The 27,018-nt window shown below is 44.4% G+C and overlaps 1 protein-coding gene across 8 annotated transcripts in view; it reads left to right on the top strand.

Moving 5' to 3' along the window:
* ATG5 (autophagy related 5) overlaps positions 1 to 27,018 on the top strand; it is a 121,057-nt gene that overhangs the window by 73,212 nt on the left and 20,827 nt on the right. For 7 of the 8 annotated variants that reach the window (XM_025182321.2, XM_014571188.3, XM_006118471.4 and 4 more), the window contains exon 7: positions 15,550 to 15,667. In XM_025182321.2, the coding sequence (XP_025038106.1) occupies positions 15,550 to 15,667 (118 nt within the window). Of the gene's footprint in view, positions 1 to 15,549; positions 15,668 to 16,089; positions 20,727 to 27,018 lie in introns of those variants that run through there. The other variant, XM_075923951.1, reaches the window with a different exon arrangement.

Genomic DNA, 27,018 nt, shown 5'->3' with positions numbered 1-27,018 from the left:
GACAGCCTTTTTCTGATGGAGCGGCAGATTCCTCTTTTGGGACGGTGTGTATAGGCGCATCAATACTGGTACCAGCCAAAGGCAGCCTGAGGCCCCCTGACCACCTGCTGGCCCAATTGTCGCTGTTATCTGGTTCCTGTCTGGCATCCAGGGCCATTGTTATTCCAGCACTTCTGGAGGCCCTGGAGCCTTTGAAGACTGAGTTTTGCTCTCAAGGATTTCTCTCTCCCAAGGATGTTAGAGGGAGAGAGAGGGCGGGGCGGTTTTGTCTGGCTACGCCACCCAGCACCATATTCATCAGGAAAGCCTGCTTCAGCAGGCAGTTGCACTGTTCTAGCCAAGGGGTTCACCAAGCCCCGTTGCCATGGGCACAGAGACAGGAGACACCGGACTAGGACTGCCCATGTGGCTAACAAAGATGGGACCAGAAGACGACCCTGAGGCACTTTTAGTTATCTTCGAACAAGTCACTATGCTCACTCGTTAGCCCCAGAAACACTGGGCTACCATATCGGCTCCTTACTTAACGGGACCAGCACAGACAATGCCAGTATCAGTCCAGAGACTTACTGGCAGAGGCTGCGTAAGGAAGTATACCCTGCTGGGGCACAGTCACAGGCTGTCACCCAAAGAATCATAGAATCATAGAACCATAGAGCTGGAAGAGACCTCAGAAGGTCATCAAGTCCAGCCCCCTGCTCTAGGCAGGACCAATCCCAACTAAATCAACCCAGCCAGGGCTTTGTCAAGCCGAGATTTAAACACCGCTAGGGTTGAAGACTCCACTACTTCCCTAGGTAACCCATTCCAGTGTTTCACCACTCTCCTAGTGAAATAGTTTTTCTTAATATCCAACCTGGACCTCTCCCACCACAACTTGAGACCATTGCTCCTTGTTCTGCCATCTGTCACTACTGTGAACAGCATTTCTCCATTCTCTTCCCTTCTGGAAGTTGAAGGCTGCTATCAAATCCCCCCTCACTCTTCGCTTCTGCAGACTAAACAGACCCAACTCCCTCAGCCTCTCGTCATAGGTCATATGCTCCAGCCCCCTAATCATTTTGGTTGCCCTTTGCTGGACCCTCTCCAATGCGTCCATATCCTTTATGTAGTGGGGGGGGGGGGAGGTCCAGAACTGGACACAGTACTCCAGATATGGCCTCACCAGAGCCAAATAAAGGGGAAAAATGACATCTCTGGATCTGCTGGCAATGCTCATCTTAATGCAACCTAATATGCCATTAGCCTTCTTGGCTACAAGGGCACACTGTTGACTCATATCCAGCTTCTCATCCACTGTAACCCCCAGGTCCTTTTCTGCAGAACTACTACTTAGCCAGTTGGTCCCCAGCCTGTAACAATGCTTGGGATTCTTCCATCCCAAGTACAGAACTCTGCACTTGTCCTTGTTGAACCTCATCAGATTTCTTGTGGCCCAATCCTCCAATTTGTCTACGTCACTCTGGACCCTATCTCTGCCCTCAAGCGTATCTACCTCTCCCGCTCACTTAGTGTCATCTGCAAACTTGCTGAGGGTGCAGTCCATCACCTCATCCAGGTAATTAATAAAGATATGAACAAAACTGGTCCTAGAACCGAACCTCAGGGCACTGCGCTAGAAACCGACCGCCATCCTGGCATTGAGCCGTTGATCCCTACCTGCTGGGCCCAGCCTTCTATCCATCTTTCTATCCATCTTACAATCCATTTATCCAATCCACATTCCCTTAACTTGCTGGGAAGAATATTGTGGGAGACCGTATCAAAAGCCTTGCTAAAGTCAAGGTATATCACATCCACTGACTTTCCCATGTCCACAGAGCCAGTTACATCATCATAGAAGCTAATCAGATTGGTCAGGCACGACTTGCCCTTTGTGAATCCATGCTGACTATTCCTAATCACTTTCCTCTGTTCCAAGTGCCTCAAAATAGATTCTTTAAGAATCCCTTCCATGATTTTTCCAGGAACCGAGGTAAGACTGATTGGCCTATAGTTCCCTGGATCGTCCTTCTCCCGTTTTTGAAGATGAGCATTACATTTGCCTTTTTCCAATCATCCGGGATCTCTCCCGATCTCCACAATTTTTCAGAGATAATGGCCAAAGGCTCCTCAATGACGTTTGCCAACTCCCTCAGTACTCTTGGATGCATTAAGTTTGGAATCAGGGACCACTGCTAGAAGTGGTTGAACCCTGAGGGCTTAAACAGGCACCAAGTTGTGGAGCAATTTGTACAGGTACTCCTTTCAGGAACCAAGGTGTGGGTGCAATGACATTGGCCAACCACACTGACAGCAGCGGGAACCCTAATGGAGGATTACCTACCAACATAAGAAACTGGAGCTCGACCGTGGTGGTCAGAAAGCCCAGGAAGATGTGGGGGGCTGGAGAGAGGGAAACCATGGAAGCTAGAACCTGTTGGACCCCTGAACACCAGGGTGGGCAATAATTTTTGACTGGGGGCCATTTCAGAAATTTTTGAAGTGGCCCCGGGCCACCCTGGAAGGACACTTCCTTGCTTCCCCACCCACAGACCCTAATTCACAGGATTACAGGGGAAGATGTGTTTACTCCTAGTATTCTCATTCTGAAAAAGAGAATCTTCATACTGTTTTTGGGAGGGAGACTGCAGAGACTAAACAAATAACTTACACGGCCACTTCAGATTTAGGATGGTTACATTTGTCTGCGCTATTCTATTCCTCCATGCTCAGAGCTGGTTTGTAAACCTCAACTAAAATGACATGTGTTTACAAATTACCTAAGATTCTCAAGATACTGGCATTCGGATTCTCAAAATGCATAGCTGGAGTTTATCTTAAGCTGAGCCTTGGCAGTGTCTACACAGTGGGGGGCTGACAGGAGCAAACTCTCCTGTTGGCTTTCTTTACTCCTCACAAAAGGAGGAGTGGATGCTGGTGGGGGCTGACCTCAGGGTTTCATTTAGGGTTCTATACTAGACCCACTAAATCGAATGCCAGAAGATCGACCTATGGAGCATCGATGTTCCAGTGACTATAGATGTACCCATAGAGTGGCATTCATGTGACTAACACCTCTTAAAGAACCGCAGTTATGGCAGGGTAACAGTTCTTTAAGATATGTAGTTAACATATTAAGCTTTGAGCCAGTTGAGTTTAGTAAAGCATATTTTCTGAATAGGCATATGTCACATTCACTAGAACACATTATTAGTTGAGCTTTCAAATGTTTTTCATGGATGTAATAATTATTTGCTTTGTTGCGCTTCAGAAAAATATTTTTCTAAAATAATACTGGGAGCCATCCTGCCAGTTTAAATAAATAATAAGCAGAAGTATGATATTTTGGGAAGTTTATTTTTTTATGGAGGGTTAACAAGTAAAAATCATAGCCATCTCTGTGGGAGAGCCCATGTAAATAGTTGCCATATTTCTCTATAGGTTTGTAATACAGTAATGTTAGGTTGTTGTTATTAATCTTGTAGCTCAGGGAAGAATCATAGTTGTTCCAAATAACATATACCGTGCTATGTGAGGATGGGATAGGATTAGAAAAATTGCCCTTAATCATTTGTGATGACAAACTATTCCGTATTATGGTCTTAGAGACACAACTATAATAAGCCTTGTTACAGCAAAAAATAAAAAAAAATCCTAATTTTGTTCCAGATGTGTATGTAATTCTAATGACTGCCTTAATTTAACCACAGTCTTTGTTTGTACTAGTAGGCTATGTCTAGACTGGCATGATTTTCTGCAAATGCTTTTAACAGAAAAGTTTTTCCGTTAAAAGCATTTGTGGAAAAGAGCGTCCAGATTGGCATGGACGCTTTTGCGTAAACATACTTTTTGCGGAAAAGCGTCCATGCCAATCTAGTCGCAGTTTTGCGCAAGAAAGCCCCAATCGCCATTTTCGCCATCTGGGCTTTTTTGCGCAAAACAGTCCTGAGCTGTCTACACTGGCTTTTTCCCAAACGGGAGCATCATAGTATTTGCAGAAGAACACTGACAATCTTACATTAGATCTTCAGTGTTCTTGTGCAAATTCAAAGCGGCCAGTGTAGACAGCTGGAAAAAGCGGCTGCTTTTGCGGAAAAACTTGCCAGTCTCGACGCAGCCGTAGTCTTTAGCTTAAGTATCATTTTACTTTGTTGCAACTCTAAATATAAATGATAAAATTTGCCAAATAACAGACCCTGGAAACTAGAAGCCTGCACCAACGGCATAGTGCATGTGTATTTTTTTCAGCTTTAAAAATAATTATCTATTTTTAAAGAAATAGTTTCAGACTTGTGTAGAACTAGTGAAAGTTAGTACTTTAATGTATAATTCTTAGTTTTTACCTTTACTGAGGCTATTTGCAAATTAAGGTCTTTTTCAAATTTTATCTGCAGAGTGTAACTAGAACAGTGGTCCCCAACGCAGTGCCCGTGGCTGGATGGCGCCTGCCGGGGCATTTATGTGGGCCTGCCGAGTGACCAGGGCCGGCCCAAACCATTCTTGGCCCCGGGCACGCGGCGCATGCACGGTGCCGGGCTCGTGGTGTATGTGTGGCCCGGGCGTGCGGTGTGTAAGTGGCCTCGCCCCCAGATGTGCAGCGCATGGCGCAGCCCCGCTCCTGGGCACCCAGCAGCCCCAAAAGGATGGGGACCACTGAACTAGAGAATACAATTAGGATTTGCTGAAACATACATCATTTTTCTATTAGAGATGAGTATTAAGCAGGTTTACATTTTCCAAATTTTGTTGCAAAGCATTTTTTAACAACATCCATTATATTTTTTTATCATTTTGCATGAACATGTGCTCTCCAGAGTTGGAAACCACGAGTGTGCCAGAATTTTGGAAGATGTAACTTAAGTGCACAATTGTCATGATTGTATTCAAATCAGATATACAGGCAAATGATCACAGAGTCATCTGTAGGATCTGATACAGCAAAACATTTAAGCATGTACTTAACTTGAAATATGACTATTATCAATACTACTTAAATAGCCCAGGTGTGTCCTGTTTATTTTTTGTTTATAAAATTCTGCTATTTGTAATATGTCAAGACACTTGCACAAAAAATTAAAACATATGGCACATACATTTCACTCTTATCAACATAAAATGACTATGTGCACAATGAAATTTGAAACTTTTTCTTCTTTGTTTAACTAAGTCCTGATAAAATGAAAATGTTCATTATAGTACAGTAAATACTGTAATGAAATAATAGTAATTAAAATACCCTTTTAAAAATTATTTTTTATTTTGTAATGACAACTTCACATCAGAATCAGTCTTTATCTGATGAAAAACTGCAAAAATAATAAAATGATCACAGATAAACATCAACAATGATTAGAGGTTTGGTGAGCGTTCTTTATTAAAAGTGAATAAAAATTTTCAGAGAATGAGCAGTAGTATGATCATAGTATAAAGAAGAATCAGGTCCTCCTGTTTACCTTGCCTCATTAAGGTTGCCAATCACACACTCCCAAACACCCTGCCCCACCCCTTCCCAGAAGCAACACCTGCCTCTGGCTGGTTGTCACTTACCTCAAGCAGCTCTCAGTGGATGGTGCAGCAGGGCTAATGCCTGCCCTAGCTCTGTGCAGCTCCTGGAAGTGGCCTGCATGTCCTTGCAGCTCTGGAGGGGGAGCAGGGAGTTTGCCTGTGCCTGCAGGTACCACCTTTACAACTCCCATTAGCCATGGTTCCCAGCCACTGGAAGTGGTGGAAACAGCACTCAGAGCTAGGACAATGCTCAGATACCCTCTTTCCCTTCACCTCCCCAGGGGCCGCAGGGACGTGCTGGCCACTTCTAGGAGCAGCATGGGGCCTGGGCAGACAGAGAACCTGCTGCACTGCCAGACTTTAATCATTTTAAAGTATTCTCTGGAGACTCACAGCAAAACCAGGAGGCTATTATACAGGATCAAGGGGACACTGAAGGTCAGAGGCAACATAAAACTGATAAAAAGGAAATACTGTGGTTTTTCCTTTCAGAGGGCATAATTTAACTTGTAGATCTGAAAGAAAAGGGTACAATCTTCTATCCCAGGGGTCGGCAACCTACCATGCAAGCTGATTTTGTGTGGCATGTGCATGGTCTGTGGTAGGGAGCTTCTCCTGCCCCCTCCCCCCCAGTTCCTTCCCCATGCAGCAAAGAGCCTGCGCTGTTGCTGGAGCTTCGTAGCCAGTGCGCAGCCACAAGGCTGTAACACCAGCTCCAGGGGGAAAGGAGGCAGCGTGGAGTGGCTGCAGATTTAGGATTGTGAGGATGGCATGCTGGAGGAGGCAGGGATAGGATTCCCAGGCGAAGGCGGCGGGGGGGGGGGGGGCTGGAAGGCTGCTCCATGCCCCCGCCCTCCTCCAAAGCAAGAAAACAGCACCCCAGTGCGAGCCCCTCTACTCCCTGTGGCTGCCACACCCCGGCCCAGCTCCAGCCTGCCTCCGGTATCTGGCTCGGGCCACTTCTGAGTAGGGTTGCCAGGTGTCCGGTATTGACCCTGACAGTCCGGTATTTTTGCCTCCTGCCTGGGAAAAATAATTCATAAAATACAGGACATTTTCTGATTTTTTTTTTCCCCCCCCCAGCCAAGAAGCAAAAATACCAGATACCTGGCAACCCTACAACACACTCGGCAACTGGGCCCAGACCCCGGCCTCTCTCTCCTCCCTCCCCCCCGGCTTCCTTGCTTACCTGGTTCCACAGGGAAGCTGTGTTCTGCCTTGACCAAGAAAACAAAATGGCTGCCAGCAAACAGCCTAAAGACCAAGGGGAAGCAATGCCTTCCCTGGGTCTTAGTGCTCAACTTCGCTGTTCCTATCCCTATTCTGACTCTACATGCACTCTGAAAGGGGCCATCCTGTTTTATTATTTACATTTTTTTTTGGCTTAATAACTCTTGAGTCCTTTTTTTTTTTTTTCCCCTCAACAAACTTTGGTCTCCCCACCCCTTTTCCCACCCTCCCCCATCAGAATTTTTTCCTCAGTGTTTTTTTGGGAGGGAGGGGTGGAGGTGTTCGATATTTTTGATTAAACCATCTGGCAACCCTACCTCCGAGCGCCCAGCCACTGTGCCTAATCCACTTGGGAGTCTCCAATCTCTGCAGTGTCAACTTGGATGCAGGGAAAAATTACCCCCAATAGTTAAAAATAAATGGGGTGTGTGGGGAAAGAAGAGGGAAGGGAGGAAAACAAACCAGGGTCCCTATTCTCTCCCAGGCTCCTTAGGAACACCAGGAAAATAAATAAATAAATATATATATATATATCACGTGCACGTGCATGCGCGCCTGGCAGACCCCCATCCAGTGGAGAGCAGAATCCAGACAAACTACGTGTTTCTCCCTCTGTTCTGCCTTGATCCTTTTGGAGGGCGGTGAGAAGAATTTGTTCACAAAAAGCACCAAGCACTTGCTGAACGCTCGGGCTTCCCAAACTGGCTGCCAACTGGAGCCAACTAGAGAGAGTCCCCTTCCGATAAGGAGGCGCTGGCTGAAGCCCCAGGCAGGAACTGGGGAAGTGTGTGTATGTATGGGTGGGGGGGGAGGGCTGAAATCCAGCTGGGTGAAATAGGAAAAATTGGTAGCTCTTCTCCAACTCTTTTGTGGGGTGTGTGTGTGTTGTAATTCATTCAATCCCGGAAGGGCTTTTTTAAATGGCAGCTTTCATTAGCTCCCTTAGCTGCTGAGATTGGGTCCCTAGCCTGAATTTGCCCAGGTGCATTGAATCACCTCAACCCCGCTAGCCAAGTGAGGAATAGCAGCAACACATGCACTCTGCTTAGTGGTTTGCAGTTCGGCCTGCCTGGTCTCCTCTCCTTACCCCTCCCTTCCCCCAGCCAACGTGGCACATCTTTCTGGCTTCCGAAGTTTCCCTGAGCCCGTGCTGTCTGGTGGCTGGGATGGGGTTGGCTGCTGGTCCACAGGTTGAAATCCAGCCCTCATAAGTAGTAATACACATTTGGTGGCTTAAGAGAAACGAGTCAAGTTGTGTCTGAGACACAAGAGAGTCCATATCACAGAGAATGCACAACACAACCACTTTTTTTGACAGTCTCAGGAGAAAGGGCACAGATTAACTGTTCATGAAGACTGCAATAAGGTAAGATCTGCATCTTTATTTATTAATGAACCTGCTAAAATGTAAGTAGGACTATTATTGATGTTAAAAAGTATCAGTGGCATGCAGATCCATAAATATAATTGAATAAGTTAAATCTTGGCACACTGCATCTGAAAGGTTGCCAATGCCTGTTCTAGCCAGTTGAAGATGGGTGTGGTTTTTGCTACAAAGTTGAAATGACAGTGAGGAGTCCATAGGAGACTGATGCTGCAGACAGACTTTAACAAGCTTAAAGTAGATGTCCTTGTTAGTAGATGATAATAAAAGATGAAAAGACTGAAGCTTACTATCAGTATCTCTCTAGATTTGATTAGTTTGTTTAGCTAGCTGCTGATTTGACTGGATATTGTGAATCTAGGGAGATAATTGCTGTTTATATTTAGTGTTGGAGATGAGAACCAGCTTATCTTCTACGTATTACTGACACTTCAATTTGTGGTGTTTCAACACTTGCAGGACAGCTTCATATAGATGCTGAATAATAGCCTGTTATAGCCAATCAAACAAAGCCATGGGGAGTGAAATACAGGATATTGACAGGTCATAAAAATTGGTTTGTGCTAGGTTCTCCATAAGCTTGACGAGGAAGAAAAGATTCAACACTAGTTGGAAGTTTTTGTGTTGGTAATCTTTACTGTCAAGAGTTGGTTTAGAACTGGTTGGAATATTACATGTTTTAGAGTGGATGGTGGATTCATCTTATAAAAGGAGATGTTTATAATTTCTTCTCCATCTCGTGTGTTTAACATTTTTGCCATCAGTAAAACTCCAGTTGTCCGGCATCCAGTGGTTCGGCATTCCTGATGGTCCGGCACCATCTGGAACCCGGAAGTGCTCCGGGCAGCCGGACAATTGGATCTGCTCTGTCACCGGCTTCTCCGATTCAGCCGCTGCTGGAGTCAGTCCTGGAGTCAGCTGCTGGTCAGTTTCAGCAGTGGCTGAATTGTGGAAGCCAGGGACAGAGCAGCTGGAGTGCTGCTGGGTTGGTCCTCTAGCGCTGCCCCTCTGTGCTGCGGGACCAACCTGGCAGCACCCCAGCTGCTCTGTCCTCAGCTTCCCCAATTCAGCCGCTGCTGAAACTGACCAGCAGCTGACTCGGGGAAGCCGGGGGCAGAGAACCCCAGCTGGTCTGCCCCGGGCTTCCCATAGTCAGCTGCTGGTCAGTTTCAGCAGCAGCCGACTTGGGGAAGTCTGGGGCAGAGCTGCTGGGGTGCTGCCAGGTTGGTCCCGCAGCGCCGAGGGGCGCATCCCCTCCATTTCACCCCAGACCTCTCATAGCCCCCCTTCTGATAGTCCGACATATCTGATAATCCAGCACCCCCTGGGTCCTAAAGGTGCCAGATTATCGGAAGTTTACTGTACCTGGATTATTCATTTGAATAACATTTGTATTTCTATGACAATTTTTTGTTTGAATGAACCAAGTACTTGGAGGGTATGTTGTGTTGGGTTAGTACTGCCTGCAGCTTATTCTAGAGACATTGTTAGTTCAAATTGAATGAAGTATTTCCTTATCTGGGGAGGGGGTCTACTTTATGCATTCCCACGGGTCCACTGCTCCTGCACGTGTGGGAATTCAGGGTGTCCCTGATTCTCATCGTGCCCAGATGGCCCAGGCAGCACTGGTTCTTGACCCTCTTTAACCTGTCGTGCGAGAGGCTGGTCACGCTCCCGCTGGTCCCTGCCCTGATCACACAGGACTTGGGCAGGCTTCGCTACCCAGAGCTGTGGTCCCTGCACCTCATGGCGTGGAAGCTCCGTGGCTGACAGCTGTGGAGCTTCAGTGTTCAGGAGATACTGCTGGGGAGTAGAAACCTTCTACTAGGGTTACGTATCTGGCCAAGTGGAAAAGCTTCTATGCCTGGACTACCCAGAGGGGATATCACCTATGGATGCACCAGTCTCACTGGTCCTAAACTACCTTCTGGATCTTAGGCTGCCAGGGTTGTCATCCTCCTCATCAATTAAGGTTCACCTGGCGGCTGTCTCTGCTTTCCCCTCGGGTATGAGGGGTAAGATCCTCTTTGCGGACCCGATGGTAAGCAGGTTTCTGAAGGGCCTGGACAGGCTTTACCTACGTATTTGGCAGCCAGTCCCCCAGTAGGACCTCAACCTGGTCCTATCTAAGCTTATGGGACCTCCCTTGGAACTCCTGGGGACCTGCTCGTTGCTGCACCTGTCCTATAAGGTATCTCTTCTGTGGCTATCACGTTGGCCAGATGTGTGTCTGAACTCAGCGCCCTTACCTCGGACCCTTCATATATAGTTTTCTTTAAGGACAAGATCAGACTGCGCCTCCACCCTGCCTTCTTTCCGAAGTTGGTGTCTAACTTCCATGTGTCAGGATATTTTCCTGTCAGTCTTTTACCCCAAGTCACACGCATCGGGTAAGGAACAGGCATTACACACTTTGGATGTCAAGGGCCTTGGCCTTTAATTTAGAGAGGATGAAGCCCTTCCGTAGGTCACCTTGGCTCTGTCGCCATTGCAGAGCAGTTTATAGGCCAGCCAGTCTCCAGGCAAAGGATCTCTTCCTGGATCGCAGCGTGTATTAGGGAGTGCTACGGGCTGGCTGGGGTTCCAGCCTTTCCTTTCACGGCACACTCAGAGCTTAGGCCTCTTCTAAAGCCTTTGTGGCTCAGGTCCTAGTCCTGGACATCTGCAGGCCTGCCACGTGGTCTTCTGTCCACACCTTTGCCAATCATTATGCTCTGATGCACCAGACAAGGGAGGATGCTGCATTGGGAAGGGCTGTCCTCCATTCCGTGGAAGGATAGAACTCTGATCCTGTCTCCTGGGGTTTCTGCTTTGGAGCCACCTACATGGAATGGAAATGAGCAATCACTCGAAGAAGAATGAACTGTTTCTTACCGCATAACTTGTTCTTCGAGATGTGTTGCTCATGTCCATTCCAAATCCCGCCCACCTCCCCTTCTTTGGAGTAGTCTGGTAAGAAGGAACCGAGGGGTTGGAGGGCCAGCAGGGGTATATATTGGCTGGCATAGCACTCCATGGGTCACCCCTGCTGGCCCAACAGGTACACATGCCTACATGGAATGGACATGAGCAACATATCTCGAAGAACAACATTTACGAGGTAAGTAACTTTTTTTTTGAGCTATTAACATTTGAGGATTTTTTTCTGATTTTTGTCATCTAAAAATAGCTATCTTTTGGGAACTCATTTGGATACCAATGAGTAGCTGCAAAGTCTTGTGCAACTTTGGATCAATGTAAAATAATAGGTTTTGAGGAGGAATCTGGAGAAGGAGGGAATTTCCTTTCATTTTGGCTTATCTAAATGCAAAACTGTAGTCTTTGAAATATCTTAATCTGAAAGTCAACACAGTAGTTACTCATGATACGTGGAATCACTATTTGCTGTTTTGCATATTTGCTGGTCTCCTGCCCCAGCCTAGGAGGAGGTGGTAGTGATGGGGCTGGGAGCCATGGGGAATTCTCTGCAGCTCCAGAGCCTCAGTAAATTCCCCGCGACTCCTGACACCTGCGGTGAGTTCCCTGCAGCCATCTGGAACCACAGGGACTTCACACAGCTGCCAGGAGCTATGGTAAATTCCCTGCCAGGTCTCCATCTTCATAATTTACCTGTGGGCTTTGGACACCTGTCCCCATCAAACCTAGTTGAAAGCCCTCCTCATTAGGTTAGCCAGTCTGTGTCCAATTATTCCCTTTCCTTCCCTTTCATCCAAAATTCTTCTCTAAAGCAATTTTGGAGTTTCACATCATTTGACGTATTCAGTTTACTGCCTTTCCCAAACCTCATGCTTTGAATGAAGAGAGGACATTTTACTCTCTAGATATTACTCAGTGTCTGACGTTCTAGCTGTAAAGGACAAAACTAATCAGAAAATCATAAAAGACTATTTGTCACTATAATGGAATGGTCACAAGAACAAAAATCTGCTAAATCATACTGTATTATCAGTTGGCATCTATTCCTCCTACAGGTAGGGTGAGTTCCTATTCCACTAGGATGCAAGCAGCTTAACAGCCTCTCTTTGAGAGATACCTACACTGAACATCTGCAAAGTGGCTATATATATATCTCTACTCATACCCTTGCAAAGCGTTATGCGTTAGTTTGAGCTCTGTCTGTAGATGAGGTGGATGGAACTGCAATACATCAATCATACATACCAACTGCATCCTTGTACCCACTCCTCCCAGGAAAATACTGCTTGTTATGCATCCATGTGGGAAATACATATACGGACCAGCACCTGAAAGAAGAAAGGAAGGTTATTTACCTGTAATGGGTGGTTCTTCAAGATGTGTGGTTCCTATCTGTATTCCACTACCCAGCCTCCTTCTCTTTGCTTCAGCCCTGATTTTGTGGCAATAGGAGTGACTGGAGAGGTGATGGTCCTCGCTGCCCATTATATTTTTGGTTTGGAGCGTGAGAAGAACAGCCAAGCATATGCAGGCCAATGGACATTACTTACTATAAATCTCAGAATTCAGGCACATGGTAAGCTTGTGTACATCATGTGAGGAATATAGAGGGGGAACACACATCTCAAAGAACCTCCTGTTGCAGGTAAATAACCTCCCTTTCTTTTTCTGCCTGGAGATTATATTACAAGTTGTACTTATTTTTCATATGCAAGCTAAATAAACCTAAATTGCATTATGTTTGCAGGAATACTGATGGCTTCTGATGGTTTAATAAAATGGGTATTATGAGCAGCTTGAGATGTATTAATTTTGGCCTGTATTTTCCTGGCAGTCAGCCTTGCCCTTATCGCAACAACCATAAATTATAACTACTGCTGGGTGCATGCTTATGAAAGATAATACAGTGATTTCTAGGACTATACTCCATGTATATCTTGTAACACAAATAAAATATGTTTATAAAAATTATTCAGAAATGTTTTGGCAAGGTTTTTTTGTTAAAACAGAAACCTTGAGGTTATTTTCTTTTAAATGGCCAACATACTCTGTTTGATTCTATTAGACATACATTTGGGCTACGTCTACACTGGCCCCTTTTCCGGAAGGGGCATGTAAATTTCACTAGTCGTCGTAGGGAAATCCGCGGGGGATTTAAATATCCCCCGCGGCATTTAAATAAAAATGTCCGCCGCTTTTTTCCGGCTTTTAAAAAAGCCGGAAAAGAGCGTCTACACTGGCCCTGATCCTCCGGAAAAAGTGCCCTTTTCCTACTTTTCTAGGATGTGAAAAAATTAAAATTTTTCAGGATGTGAAAAACAGTGGATCTTCCACTGTAGTTAATGAGATTATTTCCACTGACTTTCAAAGTATTAACTTGTTTTGGATTTAATTAAGTAGGCAAATCCATTATTCTTATTTTGTTCATATTCCAATGATATTTTAAAACAACAACAAAAATGTGTAGTATAAGCATTTCAACTATACCAACAGCACTATTATAATAAAGGTATGTTCCTTCTTAAACCTGTGTTTTTAAGATTTTATAATTTAACTATAAAGACATGCACTTCCCAAATACTTGTCATAAAAGGTATCTGGCTTCGAGAAAATAATTATCCCTTTACCAACATGAAACAAATTTGTTTCAGATTTTTATTAAATAATGAGAACAAATGAGATTTTTATTAAATCATGAGAACAAGTAAATTAATGTTAAAAGTTTGTGGTTTCAGATGGCTTTTGAACTGCTCCTGTACTCTCACTATGCTTTGTTTTCAAACTTGCACTTCTCAAACCACTGATCCATTTTTCACACTACTCCCTGGGTATTTGAGGGTCTGTCTAATTAAGGCCTGATCCAAATTACAGTTAAACGAGTAGTGAAATACCTCTAGACTTCAGTGAGAACAGGATAGAAACATACATTTTATTATGCAAATAGCAATAATGGCATTTCATTAGTAGGAGTTCACTATATTTGAAAAAACTGTGCATTTAGAGGTTGGCCAATTGAACATATTACTTTAATATTTAGAGAGAGATATCTTGATACATTGGTGAATTAAAGATATTGTCTTAATTGTGCTTATGAATTTTTAGATCTTTAATGTTTTCTTAATAACATTTTACTTGAACTTAAGCTACAGTCTTGGAGAAGGATGAGTTTTGTGTCAGTTATTTTTTTTTTATTAAAGCTAACTTAATTCCCTATATTTTCTGTATATGTTAGGATTAGCTTTTTCTCACTGATAATTTCCTCATATGCATATGGCAGTGATTTCTTAAATAACATGTTAGAAACTGTTGACCAGCTAGATTTGCATTAGTCAAATTTCAATTTTCACAGAATTATGTTAGTGTACTAAATATTTTACATAATTAAGAAGCACATTTTTTGTCACCCACTTTTCTAGAAATGGTAGAATACAAGTGATTTTTGACTGCCAGACCTAACATCTGTCCTGACCCTTATTAAGATATAAACCTGATTTTTCAAACTTCATTTTAGCTTATGGTTTCATTATATATTTCTTGTTAGAAGGGCTGTTGAGTGACATCATCAGAGTGCATCAGGGTGCAGTGAGGAGGAATCTTCAAAAGTATATCCATGATCCATTCCGTCCAGTGCAATTTGCTACAAAGCATACGCTATACTTGCTCAATAACAGGACTTGTTTCTTCCAGGATGGCTACAATGAATTAGTTACAGTCAATAAAAATTGAACCACAAGGAGTTCATATTCCTTAACTACCTGACCATATGAGCTTATTGCTATAATCATCACACCATTTCCTTCCTGCTAGATGTTGTTCCCCCCTTTTTATGTCATAGGTGAAATTACATTTTTGTAAGCTCTTTGAGGTTGTGACCTCACTTTTCTGTTTGTCCTTTTAACACATTGAGCACACTTCTAAAAAATCGGGAAATGGAGCATTTGAATATCATTGGTTGTAAATAAGTCTCTGTAACTTTGGATCAGCAAAGTTTTGGCATGTGTTTGAGCTCTGTTAAATTCACCTTCTGTGTGACCTAGGACAATACATTTTACCTCTGTGTACTTCAGTTTCCCCAGTTGGTAAAATGGAGATGATGATACCGCCCTTTGTAAAGTGGTTTGAGGTCTTCTGCTGAAAAGTGCCCTATACGAATGAGCTAGCAATTATTTATTATTAAACAGGACTTCAGCATGTGCTTAAAGCTAAACAGGTGTTTAAGTACTTTGCATATGAGGACCTATTTGCTGTACTTTCAGTAAGACTGGAAACTTGACATTATTAAAAATAGAACATTATAACAGATTTTTACAGTTGTCACAGTTCTCCAATGAAGGAAGGTAAGTATGTCAATATATATATAAGCTGTCTGTCTTGGTTGTAGCACTCTATCTGATGGAAAATAGAGATAAAAATGAGTGGAAGGCATTAAAATGCCAAACATTAGCCTCCTCCTCCCCCAAAGTGATATGATTGATTCCTTTCTTAAAGCTTAATTTACTGCAGGCTCGCTAACTTTTTATTTTTAAAAACAGGTAACAACGGAACGACCTTTTATACAGAAGTTATTTCGTCCAGTTGCTGCAAATGGACAACTAAATACACTGGGAGACCTCCTAAAAGAAGTTTGTCCTTCTGCAGTTACTCCAGAAGGTACTTTATAAACAGCATGATGCAGTATTTTGTACTGTTCTTTATTTATGTAGATCAGTGGTCATCATTCAGTAGATCTCGGAGGCAGTGTTCCCAGCCCCTCCTCAGTTCCCTCAATATTCAGCAAGGAGCATGCACTGGTGCTACAGCTTCCTGCTCCTTACAAAATTGGAGCCAAAGCCGGCTTCTTGCGGGGGAGGGAGGAGGCCAGTCCCAAAGCTCTGTGCCAGAACCAGCTTTTTAGGAAGCATGTGCTCATTGCTCCTCCCTCCCCACAGCAGCACACTGCTTTCTTATCTTCCCTTCCTTCCCCCATGCTCCGGTGAGGCAGGATGGGTTAAGATGATAGCAGAGGATTGTATGAGGGATGGTTTGATTTCTTAAAGAAGTCGCACATGTGCTTCTTCCAATACTGCCTGTAGATCCTGCCTGAGAGATACTCATCCCTGGAGACCCCCAGGTACTGACTGAACTACTCCTGCCCCCTCTCCTCTGGCTAGAGACCCACCAGCACCCTAATTTTTCTGTGGATCACTGGCCCTTGGCCCAAAAAAGGCTCCTTGCCCCGCCCATAAATAAAGATAATGTTGAAACCTTTTGTGTTGGGCATATTTTATTTAAAAGTGAAGCCTGGCCAACAAGTCCCCATTGGGGCCAAGCCTTCATCTGGTTGCAGCATCATAACATTCCTGTACCTCCCCCACACTCCCCAATCTTGAGTCCATCATACACCTGAACCCCCTGCCCTGAGTCTCTCTCAGCCTCAAACTCCTGCACCCTTCCACATCCCCAGATTTCTGCCACAACACTCCTGCACCACCCACACACCACTGTGCCTTGGGCCCCTCATACATGCCAACCCAAACTCCTGCATCCCCACATCAACAAGACTGTGGCTTGCTCCAGCACCCCAACCCTCCACCTGACTCCAATACTCTCCAGCCTGGAGCCCCATCTCAAGCCAGCATCCCCTTCTCCACTTCTTTCTGCACCCAAATTCCCTCCCAGAGCTTGTACTTCTCATCCCTTCCCACACCCAAATCCTTCATTCCCGCCCCAGATCCCGCACCTCTTGTCTCAACCCAGTGAGAGTGAGTAAGGGCTGGGGACAGGAAATGATGGAGAGGAAGGAAATGGAGAAGATGGGGCCTCAAGGAAGGGGTGGGGTCTCAGGGAAGGAATGGGATAGACCTTGGCTTGCCCTGACATTTAAGATGTGATCTTGAGTGTTGAAAGGTTGGAGGCCACTGATGTAGATTTTTTTAGTGCTATGCCTGAAGTAGTAGAAGTGTGAGCTGTGATACTGAAGGTTCCAGATTTGTATTTGCTGCTGATGCATTATGGTAGTAGAGATGGGAAGGAGTTACTTCTGCACCAATTCTTCTCCAAAAAATTTAAAATTCTGCCACAATATTTTAAAATTCTGCATGCTTTATTTGTCAGAATAATGCAGTATTGTCACATGGGTTTAAATTATGTAGGTAATGTATTTGCACTACAGGTTAAACCTCCCAAACCTGGGACTTTCTGGTCTGGCAACAACCGTGGTCCGGCTAGTAAGCTGAGCCAGGCAACATTCGTAGTCTGCCAGTGGCTCAGCCAGGCAGTGGCTGGGAACCCTTGTCCTGGCTGGGGAACCCCCACTGTCAGCGCAGTCAGATGGAGAATGGGAAGCCCCTGACCTGGTCAGGAAACCCCCAGGGTTACCCAACTTGAAGCCCCCATCCATGGAACCTCAGGGAACCCCCAGTGGGAGCAGGACTTGCCCTGGAAGTGGGACTGGTGGCAGTGGCCATGTGGCCCTGGCCAGGGAACCCTGAGAAACATGCAGCAGCAGACCAAAGTGGCTGGGTGCCTCAGCCAGGTAATTCCCCGACACGCATAAGGGGGGCTAGGTGAACCCTCGGTGACTGCAGTGCCAGGAGGTGGCAGGAGAGCATTGGACAGAGAGCCCCGGGGAGCCCGAAGTAGCAGCAGGACCAGCAGTGTCTGAGTGGGGCTGGGATCAGCCGGGGGGGGCCCTGGCAGGGGAACTCTGGCAGCAGTGAGTGGGGATGCAAGGTGGGAGCCCCAGACTTGGGACCCTCAGGGAGAGGAGCCAGGGAGTGGGGCATCCAGCAGTGGAGCATTGATCTGCCTTGGTCCAGCAAACTCCCTGGTTCAGGACTGCTCAGGTCCTGAGGGTGCCACACCAGCAAGGTCCAACCTCTACAATACAATGGCTAAAGAATCGAAGTGGGGAGCATTGGAGGAAATCCCCCAAATCCCGTGGTTTGCAGTAATGTAACTAGGTTTGACTCTCTTTATTTCTAGTTAGTAATCAGCAAGTATATGCAACCAGATGCTCAGTGTTATATTATAGGCAACAAAAGAGCAAGCGAGGGCTGGGGGAATCAGACTCACAATTTATGCTAGCTACTGATCATCTCTACAAAGGTCAGTAGCAAACATTTCATGGAACACATTTTGGTAAGAAATTCTTCCAGTCCAATAATTTACACCAGTTTTAATCATGAAAGTGTACCGTAAGTATGTATAAGCCATACTGTCCTTTACAACACTCTGGCAGTGAAAAAAGAGCCATAAAACTTTTACAACTTGTCTTATATTCCTTTGGGAATTCATGAAGACAGTGGGAAAAATTCACAAAGCAGGTAGGCTGCTACATTCTGCTCTGCCTAAGGGGACTGAGTCTGCCACCCTCCTACCTTCTCAGAACACTCCAAAGCTTTACACCTCTACGGAGAGAGTGGCAAAATAGTAATTAAGAGGGACAAAATGTCCCTTTCTCTCACAGAAATACCCAGGCACCTTTATACCTCTGCACTATTTTACATCTCTACCAACTGTGCTGGGTACGTGAACCAACCTGTCTGTTCTGTTGGGAAGAGAATCTCTTGTGGCTTCCCTTTGCCTGAATTAGAAGTAATTTTTCTGTGGGGAAGAAACTAAATCTTCAGAGGACATGAATTTTGCATATGCACAGTGATGCAGAATTCCCCCAGGAGAACAGTGTTGTGAAGAGCTAAAGTGCACAATACAACTTATTTTAGACAAATATTTTCAGAATTTCCAAGGTAAATTAGGAGATTAAGTTCTGTTTTTCAGAAGCAATGTTAGGAGCCTAAGGCTTTAGTTATTTGGGTACTTTTAAAAGTTAACTTTTTGCCATATTCATTCTTAAAAAAAAAAAAAAATTTCATTCAAAATATTCTGTCTAAAGAATATTATTTTGGGTGCAGAATCAAGTAACTGAGATTTAGGAAATGCCAAGTTTACAATTACACGTACAAAATTAATTCTGCTTCTGTCATATATTTATGGGCACTACATGATCATGTAATTAAAAACATTTTTTTCTGCAGGGCTGTGGTCTCATTCAGTATCCAAAAATGGACACTCAAGACTGAATTAAGGTTGCTGGAACAACCTAAACAACCTGGTATTTCATAACTTTTGAGTGTTTGATCTTTCAGTCTAAATTTAGTTTTAACTGTTTTGTATGCAATAATATGCATATTACATTAAAAGCTATTTCCTAAATTTGATTTAATCGGTGAATATCTCTTCACAAATGTTAAAAGGAAGATTCAGAAGAGAATCTCAGTTATACAGGTTTCTTATGTGATCAAGTGCCTCCCATAGGTTTCTATAGTATTTCTTATTCCCAAAACCAGAATGAATTATTCTACAATGAACATTTCCTTTACTTACTAATTTATTGTTTTTGATTTTTCTTTGAATGCTTGTCCCATTGTTGGTGTGCACTCGAGACAGACACATTTAGTCAACAGTGTCCATTGAGGATTGCTGCCACTGGGATACTTTATTCAGTGCAACTTTTGGTACCACTCCAGTATCTACTTCATCTTTGGCACTAGGAAGAACTCATTCACTCCAGACCAAAACTCCACCTCAGAATGAGGAATATTGGTTCTTCTCATCTGGACCAGAGGATAGTAAAGAACCTTTGTCTATCAGATCCTTTTGATCAAGATACTTAGGCCCTTCTACACCAGGCAGGCTGTCTAGGTCTGTTTTTTTCATAGACAAAAGAGCTCTTGTAGCAAGAGACTCTTGATACTTTCCTCAGCTACTAGTCCCATAGGCATACCAATCAATACCCATGGTACTATTTGGGCCTTTTGAGGAACTCCCCAGCATAGGGGAATGAGATCAGCGGCCCACTTGAGACCCAAATCAGTCTCCTAAACTACTAGGAAAGAAAGATGTACCTCTACCACTGTGGGTCCAACCTAAGATAAACATCTCACTGTCAGATGAGGAGTATTCAGTAGAGGATCCTATCCTTGCTCATATCTTTCTCTTTTCTTGGTGAGGTAGTTGCAGAACCTAATGAGAAGAGTTGTCTTTATTACCTGGATATTCTCCACACTTTTTTGTTCTGAGTTTTCTTGCCCTTCCCATAACTGAACACTTATTAAACTGAGCTATTTTAGGGTGGCAAAGTCCTGCTTAATTGATCCCTCAACAAAAAGAGTGGATCACCATAATCAGGTTCTATTAAATAAGTTTGCATCTATCTGCCTCTGGTTCTCAAGTAATAGCAGCAGTCATTGAAACAACTCAAAAATGGTAGCAGAATCCAATGCTAAAAAAACCAAAAAACTTAGATCTCTGGCAGGAAAAAATCTGTTCTACCTTCAATCTGAAAATGAGGCTGTAAAGTTATACTGATAAATTATGACTGCTCTTAGGATTCTGTCAAAATATGCTGTGAAATTCCAGACCTCTGAGGGAAGGATTAAAATCAGTTATCCCCAGGAGTCAGCCGGTAGCAAGAACATTACTGCGGGTTGCCCTTGATGCAATAGACACAGTCCTCAGGTCTGTAGCTACATCTGTAGCAATGCACAGATTGTCCCGGCTCCACTTCTCTGGAATACCTAAGGAAATGCAAATAACTATTCTGGGCCTTCCTTTCGAGATTTGTAATCTGTTTATTGAAAAGACTAAGATGAGGCCTTGCCCGTTCATAAATCTTAAAGGTCAACACTCAGATCTTTGGGCACTTAAATACTGGCTCCCAAACTGAAATACAGGCAGTCCCCGGGTTACGTACAAGATAGGGACTGTAGGTTTGTTCTTAAGTTGAATCTGTATGTAAGTCGGAACTGGCATCCAGATTCAGCCGCTGCTGAAACTGATCAGTTTCAACAGCGGCTGAATCTGGACGCCAGTTCTGACTTACATACAGATTCAACTTAAGAACCCCAGGCATCCCCAAGTCAGCTGCTGCTGAAACTGATCAGCAGGCTGATTCCAGGAAGCCCAGGGCAGGGGCTTCCTGTAGTCAGCCACTGGTCAGTTTCAGCAGCGGCTGACTTGGGGACGCCTGGGGCAGAGCAGCTGGGGTGCTGCTGGGTTGGTCCAGTAGCACCGCCGCTCCTCGGCGCTACGGGACCAACCCAGCAGCACCCAAGCTGCTCTGTCCCAGGCGTCCTGATTCAGCCGCTGCTGAATCTGACCAGCAGTGGCTGAATCAGGACGCCTGGGGCAGAACAGCTGGGGTGCTGCCCGGTTGGTCCAGTAGCGCCCACAGCGGCGCTACGGGACCAACTGACAGCGCCCCAGCTGCCATACCACAGGTGTCCGGAGCAAAGCCATGGAGCACGGGGGCAGCGGGACAGCCCAGACGCGCCGTGGCTGTCCTGCTGCCCTCGGGCTCCGTGGCTTTGCTCTGCTTTGCTCCCCGTCCCCCTGGTCTGCAGACCAGAGGGACGGGGAGCAAAGCCGCGGAACACACGGGCAGCGGACAGCCCAGACGCGTCTGGGCTGTCCGCTGCCCGTGTGCTCCGCGGCTTTGCTCTGCTTTGCCTCCCTCCCCTCCCCCCCCCTGCAGACCAGGAGGATGGGGGGGGGGGGCAAAGCAGAGCCAAGCCGCGGAGCGTGCGATCAGCTGACAGCCCGGACGCGTCCGGGCTGTCAGCTGATCGCACGCTCCGCGGCTTGGCTCTGCTTGGCTCTGCTTTGCCCGCCCCCCCCCCTGCAGACCAGGGGGAGGGGGGGGGGGGCAAAGCAGAGCCAAGCCGCGGAGCACGCTGCCAGCTGACAGCCCAGACGCGTCTGGGCTGTCAGCTGATCGCGCGCTCCGCAGCTTGGTTCTGCCTTGCCCCCCCCCCCCCGTCCCCCTGGTCTGCAGTCCAGGGGGAGGGGGGGGGGGCAAAGCAGAGCCAAGCAGAGCCAAGCCGTGGAGCGCACGATCAGCTGACAGCCCGGACGCATCTGGGCTGTCAGCTGGCCGGGCGCTCCGCGGCTTGGCTCTGCTTTGCCCCCCCCCATCCTCCTGGTCTGCAGGGGGGGGGAGGGGAGGGGGGCAAAGCAGAGCCAAGCCTCGGAGCGCGTGGGCAGTGGACAGCCCTGTCCGCTGCCCACGTGTTCCGCCGCTTTGCTTCCTCTCCCTGGTCTGCTGGAGACCGGGGAGAGGAACGTCCCCGTTCGTAACTGCGGATCCGACGTAAGTCGGATCCGCGTAACTCGGGGACTGCCTGTAATAACAAGCCATAGTCTTACAATAACATTAATAGGAAAAACCCCATCATTATGTAGACATACTGATAATTATCTAATTTAATTCATGCTAATTAAAACCAATCTAAAATCTGTAAAATAGTTTTAAACAGTTGTTACATAATTTATTCAGAATCAGGTAAATATGATTGTGATTTTTTTATGTATGAAAAATTAACTTGGAATTCGACATATTTTTCTTGCAATTTTTTTGTTCTTTAAACACCTGTTCATACTTGCTAACACATGGAAACAATCATCTCCAAAAATAATAAAAGAAAAACAATTCTGAGCTTTGCTGACAAGAGCTGCTTTTTCCTTGGGCAGCACTACATTTGGAGAATAACATTGGTTCCTGTCTTGAATTAACCGGGCAAAGGATGTCTGCAAGCACATGCACACTGTTTCTTGTGCAGGGAAGCGTAATAACTTGTTTATCACATTTAAAGTGACAAATTGTGAGATTCTCCAGATGCTATTGAGACTGAGATTTTTGGTAACAGGAAATCTACAATAAATATGGATGAGAAATGATAACATGATTCAACTTGGGGAAAAAAATCTAAAACTCAAATTATATAGAAGGTAGGTACTTGGAAAGCAGTCATTCAGAAAGTATCTGTGACAGAGTTCAACAACAGAAATGTCAATGTCCATTGTGTAGGAGGCCATAGTGATTTAAAAAAAATATTTTATGGACAATCCTCTCATGACAGACTGATTTGGTGATCTCTCCTTCCCTCTAATGCAGCGATGGGTAACCTAGGTTAATGAGAGACCCTCTTTCATTTCATGGGCTGCAGTATTGTTGTAACCAAGTCAGTTTCCCAGGATACATCGGTTTTGCTAAGCACACTTGCATACCTAGAATTTGTAGAGTGCACTTATTACATCGTAGCAGCGGTTTGATTGGATGCAGTGGGAGCGCACCAGCTCTCACAGTTAATGTTGTGCACATTCAGCGCTCACCTCACTTCACATGTGCTTGCTTTGTGTGTGTGTGTGTGTGTGTGTGTGTGTGTGTGTGTGTGTGTGTGTGTGTGACTTTAGTATTATTCATAAGAAAAAAAACTATGTAGATGGAAATCAGCAGAATCTGGCAAACTCTCATATGGGCAAAAGTAAACAAAATGTGTCTCAGGCCAGATGCAAAACCCCGATGGGCCACATGTGGCCTGCAGGCCACAGATTGCCCACCCCTGCTCTAATGTGTGTGTGTATATATATATATATATATATATATATATATATATATATATATATATATATATATATATATATATATATGCTTCTGCAATTAAAATAAATACAGATAGATAAGCTAGTAGCATAGTCTTATATTAAGGTTGCATGACATTTTCCCTTATTTTCCCTGATTTAAATTTCTGGTAACTTTGCCAAAATTTAATTGTTCAGGATGAAGTTTTAAGTGCTGTGGGTATCTCAAACTGATTAATTCTCTCAATTAAAGTCAAAACAGTCGAGCCATATCCAGTAACAAGTTAGGGGAAAATACATTGTTTTGCCCTTGTTATAAAAAAAAGTCTAACTACCTTTTATTTGAGAAGATCTAACATCTTCATGCTTTGGACTTGAAATTTGGCAGAAGTGTATGGTTTTTGCTGTCGCCAAGATAATCTGTCTAAATCTGGTCAAGTTATAAACTTTTAAGAAATCATAATCCACGCATGCAGTTTACACCAGTAGACTGCTTAGATTTTAGTATCGAATTCCTCAAAGATTCTGTCTGGGCTGCTGCATTCTGTTCCGGGTCCAAACATTTCAACTGAGAGAAGGGGGATCCTCTCCAGAATTCTGTGACCCTTCTTCTGGACTCTAGCAGGTGTAGGAGGAAGGTGTCTGATTTGAATTCAGATGTGACAAGAGTTGGACCCATGGGAGACTGGTGAAATTAATTGGTACAAGTAGCCAGGAGAAGAATGGGATTGTCTGGACAGGGAGACTTGAACTGGGAGTAATTGGGAGCTTGAAATCTGATGAAAAGCTGGGGGAAACTAGGACTGGCTGGGCAGGAGACTTGGATTGAGGATCAATGTGAGGGGAATGGGAGATGGATATGGTGCAGTTCAGAGAGAGAACTGGCACTGTCTGGGCAAAGGGTCTAGGACAGGGAGCCTGGGTGGGAAGAGAGGATCACAGGAAAGAAGACTAGTATTGGAAATTAGTGGGGTTAAGTTATGGGAACTGTAGGCTAGAGTCAGGGAGAGAGACTAGATGAAGAGCCAGGAGGAGGGTTAAAAATGAGGACTTACTGGGGAAGGAGACTGTGATGAGAAACTTTAGGAGTAGAAAATGAGACTGGCTAGGCGAGGAGAATGAGATTGAGATGAGGGGCTGAAGTGGTGAACAGATAGGACTGGAAAAAGGAAAGGTTGGAGGGGATGGGTCAAAATGAGTCACACTTGGGGAAGAATGGGGCAGAAGTCTGTGCTCACTAGGCAACACTACTCTCCAGAGCTTGGAGTAGAACCCAGGATTCCTGAGGCTAAGTCTACAAAGCATCATTATTTTGGAATAACTGATGTGATTCTGAAATAACTACTTGCTGTGTAGACACAGATTGTTATTTTGACATAATGTTGAAATAATGTCGAGCTGGAAGACTTCTTATTCCGACTCCTATAACCAGTCGGAGGAAGAATGCTCTAACTCAGACTTCCTGCTGTGAACACAGTGCCAAAAGCCTAAATAAGCTATTTTGACTTAAGCTATTCAATTGACGTAGCTCAAGTTGCGTAGCTTATTTCGGCTTTAGCCCTTCTGTTTAGACGTGTCCTGAATCTCTCCATTCGTCTGCTATCAGCAAATATCTATGAAGCCCACTGGCTAAGTGTTCAGTTCCTGTTAAGTGCTACATGTATATAAAATATGCTCTTGCTTTAACTACAGTAAGGAACATTTAAGGAAAGACACCAGTCTGTTCAACATTACATTTTGATGAAGGTAGAAAGGAGTTAAAATGAAGTAAAATACAGGTTTATCTGGAAAAACACTCTCTTTGTAGTGTCTTGAGACCTATTTTTGCCATTTAAAAAAACTGAATATCATGTAGAAAGCAGACATTTTTTCTACAGTTACCATGACTAAATAATTCTGGATGCATTTTTAATTTTCAATTTACTAGCATTATTGAAGTCTTTGTAAAACTTGTTTTCATTTTTGTCTCGTGCTGCTTTGAGGTCTCAAATGGTAAGCATTTGGGTGCGATGATGCAAACATTAGGCTATCCGGCTATCCAAATTTTCACAGCATAGTTGTTCATTCAGAAAAAATGTGAATTGACCTCATTCTGCAAAAATGTCAATAGTGCTTTTAAAAATTAAAACAGGATCAAAAAAGACTTTCAGAATTTTTCTTTTAAGTAGGTTTTTGATATGTTATACTGAGTGATGTCATAAAATTAGTGTTCCTTAGCAGTCAACTGTTTTAAATTAACTTACAACTTTTATTAATAAGTTATGTAAAAGACTACATGTTATTTGTTGTTCTTCCTCAGTTTTCTAAGCACTGATTTACAGTAAATTATTTAGATAGACAATTGTATTTTGAAGATACTTGCTTCCTAATTGCTCTTGTCTCAAGTAATAAGTACTGTAACAGGCCAGAATACATGTTGTTGAACATCTCTAGATGGGAAACTAATGTAGCTGCCCCATAGCCCCTCATCTCCACTTGCCCAGGGTGGGGTTAAATTAGCTCAATGGGATAAAAGCACATCCATGGAGTCCTGACCAATTTGGGAAAGAGCAGCATTACCCCTTCATAGCCTTGTAAATGAACTTAGGCAGAGTTTGGAGGTCCTTAGTCCCACTGCCCAATAAGCTTATTAATGCCCTACATGAGCATCTCATTAGCTTGATGACACCCTCAGTGTGTAAGGAGATGTAAATTGCCTTGCCCTCCCCACGCAATAATGACATTTGTGCCTGTTTTCTTTGTCCCACTTGACCTGTCTCTTGGACTTCCTTTCACTAAGCACCTTCCCCACCCCACCTCCATTTCTCACTGCTAGATTTCCCAGTTTTCACTAGCTGAAACCCAGAGCTCCTTTAAGGGCCTTTAACTGGCAGCTAAAGGTGTGGGGGTTTGTCTTCTTTCGAGCACATGAAATGCTAGTGTTGTTTTGATAGTCACTTGTCATAACTATGCAGCCTGAATCTAGTTCAGGTTCACTAAGGTAATGAGCCAGAACTACTGAAGCAGACCCAGCCGTTGGCTGAATATTATTTGATTGATCCTTTACTGAGTGTTGCATAGTAAGGGAAGACTACCTTTATCTGATGCAAAAAGTTGTTCCTTGATTAAACACCCTTCCTTCTCAACCAACCCTCTACCCTCCCACACCCCTCCTCCACCTGCAAGGGAAGATCTGGAGTCCCTGGTTTGAATCCCTGATGAATTTCACAGGAAGGAGTTAAGAGTTGCCTTTGAAGGATTGCTGTGCCTGTGGAGATATTTAGGAACTGCACTACACTTAGGTTTCCAGATAGTCTGTGTTGGGAGGAGCCACCTATCTGTTTCTCCCATTTTACTGAATAAAACTTGTAGCCTTCCCTGTACGATGGTTGCATTCCAACTAGTGACACATAATATTCAGTTTCCCGTTTTTTAACAATCTATAAAAGTAGTATAGCAGTATTGATTTGTTTTGTTGACATCTAATTAATATCATCTGTTCAACTGTCTTTGGCAAAAGCTTCAGTAATTCCATTTCCTTTTGCTACCTCTCTATAGAAAAGAAAATAAACCTGGGGAAAAAAAGGAAACCAAATCATTATGTAAATAAAAACTACTTAAGA

This window comes from Pelodiscus sinensis, chromosome 3, assembly GCF_049634645.1.
Source record: "Pelodiscus sinensis isolate JC-2024 chromosome 3, ASM4963464v1, whole genome shotgun sequence".
In the NCBI taxonomy this organism is placed as follows: Eukaryota; Metazoa; Chordata; order Testudines; family Trionychidae; genus Pelodiscus; species Pelodiscus sinensis.
The sequence above is the reverse complement of the archived record's forward strand: the minus strand, read 5'-3'. Positions and strand labels throughout refer to the sequence as shown.